The sequence below is a fragment of the Cajanus cajan genome, chromosome 3, assembly GCF_000230855.2.
Source record: "Cajanus cajan strain Asha chromosome 3, NIPB_CcT2T_4, whole genome shotgun sequence".
In the NCBI taxonomy this organism is placed as follows: Eukaryota; Viridiplantae; Streptophyta; class Magnoliopsida; order Fabales; family Fabaceae; genus Cajanus; species Cajanus cajan.
In genome coordinates, this window is record NC_138519.1 from 31,311,731 (window position 1) to 31,321,088 (window position 9,358).

Genomic DNA, 9,358 nt, shown 5'->3' on the forward strand with positions numbered 1-9,358 from the left:
TTAGAAAATGTTGATGTGCTAATATAGTAATTTTCTTCTTCTTTTTTTTTTTCCTTTTTCGCACCAGTGTTTTAAGAATTCTCTTTAAACTATTCTAATTCCTGATTAAGAATTGTTTTTTCAAAGATCGTTAATATAGCATTTTAAATAGTCTTAAAATATAAAATAAAATAAAAAATTAACTTGTTACTTCTATTTAAGTCACTTTTAATCAAAATAAGTTTAATGTTATATTTAATCAAAATTAAACTCAGCCAAACATTATTTAATTTATGTTTAATACATCATATCATATGATCCCCGAACTTTTATCAAATTTTTAATTAGATCTTTAAACAAAAAAATAAATTAAATTAACTAGGTCTTTCATTTTTATTTTTTTTTTTATATTTTTGTAATTTAGTTTAGAAATTTACTTATAAGATGTGAAATTCCACTAAATATTTTTAAGGCAAAATTATAATTTTTTTCCTTTATCTTATTTGTTAGATTCATTTTTGTCCTTTATCTTTTAAAATATTTATTATGGTTTTTTATCTCTTAAATTTGGACTAATTTGATCCTTTTGAAACAATGATTGTTTTTAATTTTGAGACATAACTTTGGACTATTTTTTGACTGATTCAAAACTTAAAATCCATCTCATTAGATTCATTTATATAAAAATTGTTAAATGCAACTAAAGTTCAAATAAAAAAGTATTACAGACTTGATAAAAATTACATAAAAAATTAGTCTAAAAGATAATTAAAATTTCAAAAATTATAATTTCATATTATTTTCTAGTTTCTTATTAAACATATTTTTACACGATTTTTTATTATGTTATAACTCTTATAAATTCAAACGTTAATTAAATTTAATAGTTTTTATATAATTGAATCTATTGATACAAGTTTTACGTCTCAAAATCAGTCAAAAATTGATTCAAAATTGAATTATAAAATTAAAAACTATTGTTGTTTTAAAAAGGATCAATTCATATATGGGACACATCTCCCTTGACTACCATGAAGGACCAACTTTAGGGCACCCTTTTAAAGCCACTAGCAGCAGCCAAATTTCAAGATCTAACGGTCCAGATTAAAGTTACTGGTGACAACTTTATCTTGAAGGAGCGTATTAGATAATATTCAGTTATATTATAGATATTTCAATGTATTTGAAATATATTGTTTTCATCTAGAAGCAAGTTTTTACTCAACTGCATGCACACTCTTAGGTGCGTGCATCTAAAATATTGTTGTTAGCACTTTTGTTGGATCTGTTTAACTTGAATTCAAATACTAGGAATCTGTTGTCCTATACATGTACTGCCGTTATTCATCAATGAATTCATTCCCGATTTAACCCAAAGTCCTGCAAGGAATATTTTGGCAAATGATATAATTATGGTTAATCAGAATCAAAATGTTTCCTTGACCAAATTAGAGAACTAGTTAGGGGTATCATAATTTAGTCAGTATACTCCAATAAATTCTTAATTGACCTGACAATAACATTGGATGTGCAAATCCACAATATTTTGTTTGAGGGTTTCCTGATATCATCTTGCAATGTAAAATGTTTAGACTTTAGAGGTTGGAAGTTTTTGAAGTTTGGAAAATTTGCTAGAAAGGCCGAGGAATCTGACGCCAAACATATGGATCGATGTCCAATCAAATGTTATAATTAAGTAAACATTCTCTCTCCGGTTCTTTTTATAAAGTCAAAATCAAAATCAAAGTGTTGTTTGATTTTTTACAAAAATATTGATTATCCTTTTACAAGAAAAATCCCTAACCTTAATTAGAGTCTTTTATCTTAGTTCAATAAATAGTTGGTAAAGGAAAAGTCTCAATATTAAGATTAACCAACTTTATTAATCCTAATAAATTAGGTAATCGAGTCTTATAATTAAGATAAAAAGTATAAAATGTCTTAAAGAAGAAAGTTTTCCCCTCTTTTTAGTTGAAAAAGAAACAGAAGAGAGTAACCATTCCATAAAATTTGTTAGGAGCAAAGCCTCTGTCAAATTATCTTCTCTTAGCTTAGGTGCTTGGGTGAAAAACTGACCTGAAAACATGAAAAGCATAGAAATCCCAAGTGAAACACATCACAAACAGTAAACAAATAATAAGAAACTGAACAAAACAGAGAAAACCAATTCAATAATTGTCACGTGTGAAGAAGACCTTGCATTATGTAAATAGATCAAAAATATTTAAACAGCAAAATGGACACACAACACATTATAAAAAAGATGTTAAAAAATGCAGCACCACTTTTCTCCCCCCTACTGCATGGAGTACTGCTCCCACTATAACACCCTTTTTTTTGCTGAATTCCTGCACCACGATTTTCAAGCACAAATGTGGAGTTTGTCTGTCCATTGCTAAACAAAACACACCAAAAGAAAGGCCCCTTGTGGAGTCCAACCAAGCCAATCCCCACCTCAGTATGTGATTTGTTTCTCAGAAGGGACAAAGATTTCTTATCTGTGATGAGAACTTGTGAAAATGCCACTGATGGCTCCACATACTCTCTTTGACAGCCTACAATGTGTCCAGTTATGGTGCCAAAAGTCGGTAGCTCCACACCGCAGTTGGGAGCAAACACTTCAGTGAAGTCATCTTCAGGAGGCTTGCAGTTTGCAACATTGTTGTCAGAGCAGTTCCCTTTGCATAATTCCACATATTGTAAGGCCATGCACCCTAGGCCAGGGCTGTCATTCAAGTGTGGAAGCTTTTGGTCTGTTCGGTTCTTGTTTATAATGTCAACTATGTCACTGGCAGGGTTTCCTGAGAGGAAAAAAAACAGCTGATTTCAGAGATATATTGTAAATGTGCTTGCAGATACATGTATATGCATGGAGATTGTGATGAGAGCATGATTGCCTTTAACTGATTGATTCCTCATATATGTTTTTTTGGTCTTTTCATGGGTATCTTCTAGTTCACTGGACCGAAGTCTAATCCCACTTTGTAGTATTGTGACTATTGTTGGTCTGAAAGGTTATTGCACACAGCAGAATTTGAGATTTGCACTAAATTAAGAATACATTATAGAACCTGATTTTGTAAGCACTACTAAATAAAATGAACCGTTGATAAAATGATGCTTAGCAGATACATGTCCTTGTCAAAGTAAACCTTCTTAGTGAAATTGTCTTCTACCAACTGACCTACTTGTAATCCTGAGTAAGGTAGATATAAACACCATAGTTCTACTAATAACCATAGATGGATATATGCTTTTCAGTAGAAGTGAATCCTCTAGTGCAAAACATTTCTAATCAGCCTAACAGACAAAAAGATATATGTGGCCTATTGGATTTACTAAAGGATTTGCTGGCCTAAATTGAATGTTATTGTCAGTATAATGACAACATACAATGGCATTTAAAATGATTGTTAAAAATAATCTATAATCTATATTATTGCCTAATGATTATCATAAGTTTACAGGTTGCAAACAAAAGCAAACACATTCGCAATATGGACCTGTTTGGACAGACCTCCTCATAAGCACTTCTAGGAGAGAAAAATTGGAAAAAAAAATAAATAAATAAATTAGCTTTTCTACAATCTGAAATTAACTTATGTATAAGCTAATTTGTAGAAGCTCTATGCTATTAGCTTCTCCAAAATCTTATTTTTAACACATACATAAGCTAGTTTTAATTTATGAAAAAACTTATTTAAATTTTCCTCTCTCCTAGAGGTGCTTCTAGAGAAACTTATCCAAACATGCACTATATCTCAAATACTTCAATATACTACATTGTCTTCCAGCTCATGTCTGGTATTAGAGAAAAATTCTTTAGATGATGTAAGAACACAGTAATTACTGTAGGAGCTATTATACCTTTACAAGGTAGTAATCAATTTACATTTCCATATATATAACATTTCTAATTATTTAAAGTATTTTTTAATCCTTAACTTAATTGTAGAAGGAGTGCGGCCAACATCCTAGTTTATATCATAAAGCTGCCAAGCCTACCTATATATTTCAGCAATTAATACATAGTTGGGAGTCGTCTTGTGGGTCTGATCTCTTGAGAATACCAGTTCTTCTAGTAAACAAGTTCAGAAAGCAACAGCATACTAGAATAAATATCAAATATTCCGAATCGAAACATCATCTTTTGTAACTTTTCCCATCACTTCCATGCCATATATTCAGCCTGCATTATAAGTCTAAATTTAACATCTGCACTCTTATAAGATAATCCCCAAAACCTGTATTATGTTCACATTTTTCACTAAATTTATTGCACAAAATAAGTCATGGCAAGAACATAATTATTTTACTAAATTTCAACTTATAGAGATGATCAGAGCAAACCCAGTTATTCCAACCAATTATTGTAATATAAAACTCAAACTATTTTAATGTGTTAGGGTGTACCAATGGAAGTTCCTCACATATATGTTAACATTGATTGATATTGTCCACTTTGGACCTAAGTATTCATGGTTTGCTTTTGGTAATCTCCCAAATGGTTTCCTACCAATAGAGCATGTGTGTACTTTATAAACCCATGGTTCTCCTTCTTTCCAAATGATATGGAACTTTGATTGCAGTTTTTAACAATCTTCTGCTCAAACAAAAGACCATAGTTAATCTCTCCTTCAGCCCCCCTACTTTTCCACCATTAATTCAAGGCAATGGGACATGATCCTAACCTTCATGTTCCCAGAAGACCTCCACCTCCATATATGAACCCACTGTCAAAAGCCACCAAATTTGGCGTACTTGTTCAAGCTGAGCCGATTCTCCATCGGCCCTATCATCGCTTCTTCGTTGTGCACTAGGACTCACACATCTGTATAGACGGCACCTCTTGTTAGGGTGCACTAAGGGGAGTATTCCACACACATATCTACATTGGTATGATATTATCCACTTTAGACCTAAGTCTCAGTTTCATTTTTGATTATCTCCCAAAAGGCATCATACCAATAAATCATGTGTGTACTTTATAAATTCATGGTTCTACTTTTTTTAAATGATGTGAGACTTTGATTGCACTTTTTAACATAATGTTTGACTGTGATTCCGATGAAGACAAACTATAAATTATTTTGAAACAAACCTTCCTTGCTGAGTTTTTCAAAAAAACAAAGTAATCTCAGAGCAACTGAAAGAAAGGTAAAAGGCACAACATCTAAGTTGCACTCCATGGCACATCATCTACCAGATCAAATTATCATGTCCTTTAAAAATTCAATGGAATATAACTTATGGAAACCAAACCACTGTAGAAGCTACCATCAAATGTTGGGATAGCCATCTAATGTTCTTCTTCCTTTAAAATTTGAAAGTAAACAAGAAGGATGCAGATCTTGGCAATATAAACTATAAAATACTACTTCTGGAGACATCTTGTGAAGGAAGATACTAAGATAATTGATATTATTTGTAATTATAAATATACATAAAGCTATGTAATCTATTAAGTCACGTGACAATTATTATCTGAGGATTAATTTCCTACTCGTTTCACCGAAGACCCTCTAGCTTCTAATAATAATGAATAAAGATATATAAAAGAAATCAATGTCACATTTAACCTACACATTTGAACACTCTACAAGTTCAACAATTGGTCGTGCAACATGCAGCAATAGGATTTGTTCCTCAAGATCAGAGAAGTCAAAGAGTAAATCATAATAATTGAAAAAAATTCGGATTTAACCGATTAAAAGGCATTGAATTCAGAGTTCAGCCTCAATATAGCATTCAAAACATAGATAAGGTTAGGACCACAATAAGGTGGAATAAGTTGGGCTAGGGAGGCTTTATAAGGTTTGAGCCTAACTTATTCAACAAGGCCAATTTTTTTAAGGCCTGAATTGGCCTTTCAAAAGTCTAACATGCCCTAAAAGTATATTTAAAAGTATACATTCTTGTAATGTCTTTAAATAGGTAAAAAATAAAAAATAAAAATAAAAACACCTCTAAATAAGCCAAGCCTAAAATATTATATAGGTCAATACTCGTAAGCCTTTAAAACAGACCTATAAGTATATAATTTAAAAAATTATATTAAAATTTAATATAATAATTATTATTATTTTGTTTATATTTATTTAAATAGGTCAGTTTCTCAAGCTTAAAAGTTTTTTGAATAACCTGAAGATATGTTAGGTTTTGGGAAGAAAGTGAAATGATTGTGCAGATTGTTTGGTAGAAAAAGAAAATAAAAGTAAAGAATGTTAAAACTTTAGTTTCCTCTTATTTAGTTTTATAGAAAGTAAGGGAAAGAAAGAAATATGCATATAAAATGATATAAATATTTCAAAAAAAAAAAATTAATAACAAGGGTAGTATGATATTTTTATTTCATAAAACCAACTGTCTTTTCCCATCTCCATTTTGGACGGATCATAAATTCTATCAGTCTCACATCCTTTTCTAATTATTCCTTCTCTCTTGAAACGAAACAAAAACAAAACAACAGAAGGAACAAATTTGCTGCATTTTTTCATCTTCCCTTGTCATTCCTTCGTTTAAAAGTTAAAACAGGACCGGTGTTTGAACCTTTTTAACTAAACAGACTTCTAGAGAAATCATGACATGATTTATTTATTAAATTGGCTTAGCCTAGCTTGGGCTTAACTGGGTAATGCCATAAACATCCACCAAGTAATTTTATCTATTTTCACTTCTAGGGTCTGTTTGAGTAATTTTTTCAGAAACACAAGATAGAAAAATAGAAAGGAAATAACTTTTTCTATAAGCTAGAATTAGTTTATATTTAAGTTAAAAGTTAAATTTTAGAAAAATTAGTAAGAGAAAATTTTTCTAAATTAACTTATGCATAAGCCAAATTTAATTTAAGAAGAAACTTATTTCATTTTCTTTCTTTTTATTTTTCTCTCCTATAAATTAACCCAAACAAACTTCTAACATTATCAAAGTTGTTGGAAGTGAAAGAACAATTTCTTGCTAAAACTAATTGAAAGAAATAACTGCCAGAAGCCTATAACTGCGTTATAAGTGTCCCAAGTATCTTAGCAGAAGCAAACATTTAAGCAGTACAAGTCCGTTCGAAAAATAGCAACTCAGAATGACCAGCAGGAAGCCTTTATTGAAACATCTCATGAAAGAAATGTGACACAAGGGAATCAGAGATCCAGAACAAGATGGAAAAATTCAAAGCCTTAAAGCAAAACCAATTTTGAACTTAAATTTTGGAGCTTTTGCAATACCCATTATACCAACCATCTCACAAAAGTACATTAACTCCAGAGACAAGCATAAACAAATAAACGGCAACATGACACAATGCTCACAAGCACTTGAAAATGTCACATGAAAACATAAAAAGTAAGAAAAACCATGAGAAAAAGAATGTAACTTTACTTACCATGGACGTGGTGGGAGAGAACAAGAGCTGGAAAAAGGAGAAAACAACAACAACAACAACAACAAAAGAAGTGCAACACACTGCAACTGAGGTTGTTCTTCATGATATGCTATGTTGAGCTGAAACAAAAATATGGTTGCTTTAGCAGTGAAGTGGGAAAAGGTTAGTGGAGAAAAGGGGTACACAAGTTGAAGAGAAAAACAAAAGGTTGATGAATCACCGTAGATGCATAAGATAGGGAAGAAAGGGGTAATTGGTGATGGGTATGCACTACAAAGGGGACACAAAAGGACTCTGGTGGTCCCATGTAGCCGTTATCTCCTCTGTCATTGTATATTTTTTTCCTTTAAAATGCTATTGAATTTCAACAAATGTAATTTAGTGGGCCCCATTTTTCCTAGATTATTGTGATTATGGAGACAATCATTTTTAGTTATTTTTCAATTCTTTTAAAAATTATATTATTGATACAAAAGTTCCACTTATATTAAAAAAGAGTAAAATTTGTATTTGATTAATAAAATAAAATTAAGTAAAAAATAAAAATAAATTACTATTTTAAAATCATATTTTTATGTAAAAATATAAATAACTTATAAAAGTACCATTTTATCCTTATATGTATTCACATGTGTTGTTATGATTTTAATGCAGAAAATGCTTTATAATTATAATATATTAGAAGGTGGTAAAGAATTCATGGTTGAATAGAAATTTTCTGGTATCTATAATATCAACATAATACAATATCAACTACGATTAGGGAATATCAGAAGTTACATAATGGAATAATAACTAAAATAAAAGAATATTAAAAGTTACATAATGGAATATGTGTAATCAGTTATGATTCAATTGAGTTAGAATGATGTATATAATAGACTGTGTATATCCTAATTGGTTATGGTTAAAAGTAGTCCAAATAGTAATATGATTTTAACACCATCAAAGTCATAAAACAAAAGGAAAAGACAAAAGAGTAGTATTATCTTTTGATCAAAATCCATCCCAATTCTCTCATTTTTTAAGGTAATTTTTTTTTATCGCGTGGGACTCACTATTTTTCTCGAAATTCTCCTCAATTGTAGCCTCTTAAGCAAAGTTTTTTTTATAATTACTCTTCAATACACCCTTTTTCTCTCAAATAAACTCTAATTCATCTCTATCAAGCAAAAGGTAAATGTATTTGAAAGATAGGATAATTGCTCATTTAAGTTATTTTTTAAATATATATATATATATATATATATTTAAAAAAGTTTAAATTTGAAAAAAAAAAGCTTAAATTTGTATACAATTTTTTTCTTAAAAAAATAAGTTATTTTATGAAGTTGAAAATTTGAAAATTATAATTATTTTTGAATTTTTTTTCTTTTAAACTGATTTACTATGAAAAAATAAATTTTATTTTATTGTATTCAAATAAACTTAAACATCTTAAAATCACTTATCAACAAATATACCATAACAAAATTTTATTTTGATATTAATCGATTACAACAATAATTGATTGTTTATATAATTAATTATTGAAATAATATAATTTTCACAACTTTCTCAAATGTACTCTTTGTTGATCATTGTGGTAGAGAAACCAAGGATCAAAGTAATGTTTTATAATGAATCTCCACCTAACTAACCCAACACATCTTAGAAGTTATAAGTGATCTTTTTAAACCTAGCAACACTCTCGATAGATGATCTATAAGGGTCTCACATGACACTTGTGAAGGTGTTTATATATGTTTATCTTGTCTACCTTTTCATCTATACTCCTTACTCCAACGTAATTACTTTTGATGGAGGACTATCCATGAAGATCATAGGCCTATACTATTTTTGATTATTGAGTATTCTTCCTCTCCTAGTACTTGATCTTTCTATTTGTATATATCTTAGTATAGGATTGCTTTTATTGTTTAGATATATGTATAGGTTGTTTTAGACTTGTATTTTGGTTTAAATAGTATAGGCTGCCCTTAGTTTGTAGGATATGTCCTT

The 9,358-nt window shown here is 29.8% G+C and overlaps 1 protein-coding gene across 3 annotated transcripts; it reads right to left on the reverse strand.

Moving 5' to 3' along the window:
* Nucleotides 1-2,130: 2,130 nt before the first annotated feature.
* LOC109791434 (uncharacterized) lies at nucleotides 2,131-7,619 on the reverse strand. Of its 3 annotated transcripts, XM_029269881.2 has the most exons (4): nucleotides 7,358-7,619; nucleotides 3,985-4,168; nucleotides 2,877-2,986; nucleotides 2,131-2,780 (listed from the first exon to the last, which is right to left on the reverse strand). In XM_029269881.2, the coding sequence occupies exons 3-4, from the start codon at nucleotides 2,896-2,898 to the stop codon at nucleotides 2,194-2,196; spliced, it is 609 nt and encodes a 202-aa protein (XP_029125714.1). In that variant the 5' UTR covers nucleotides 2,899-2,986; nucleotides 3,985-4,168; nucleotides 7,358-7,619; the 3' UTR covers nucleotides 2,131-2,193. The 3 variants fall into 3 exon arrangements, with proteins under 3 accessions (XP_029125714.1, XP_029125713.1, XP_020206323.1); XM_029269880.2 differs by lacking the exon at nucleotides 3,985-4,168; XM_020350734.3 differs by lacking the exons at nucleotides 2,877-2,986; nucleotides 3,985-4,168 and having other exon boundaries at nucleotides 7,358-7,617.
* Nucleotides 7,620-9,358: the final 1,739 nt, after the last annotated feature.

Coding starts and splice junctions, on each gene's coding strand:
- LOC109791434 (XM_020350734.3), bottom strand. CDS start 7,460: ATGAAGAACAACCTCAGTTGCAGTGTGTTGCACTTCTTTTGTTGTTGT. Junction 2,781..7,357: donor TCTCTCCCACCACGTCCATG/GTAAGTAAAGTT, acceptor TTTTCCTCTCAG/GAAACCCTGCCAGTGACATA.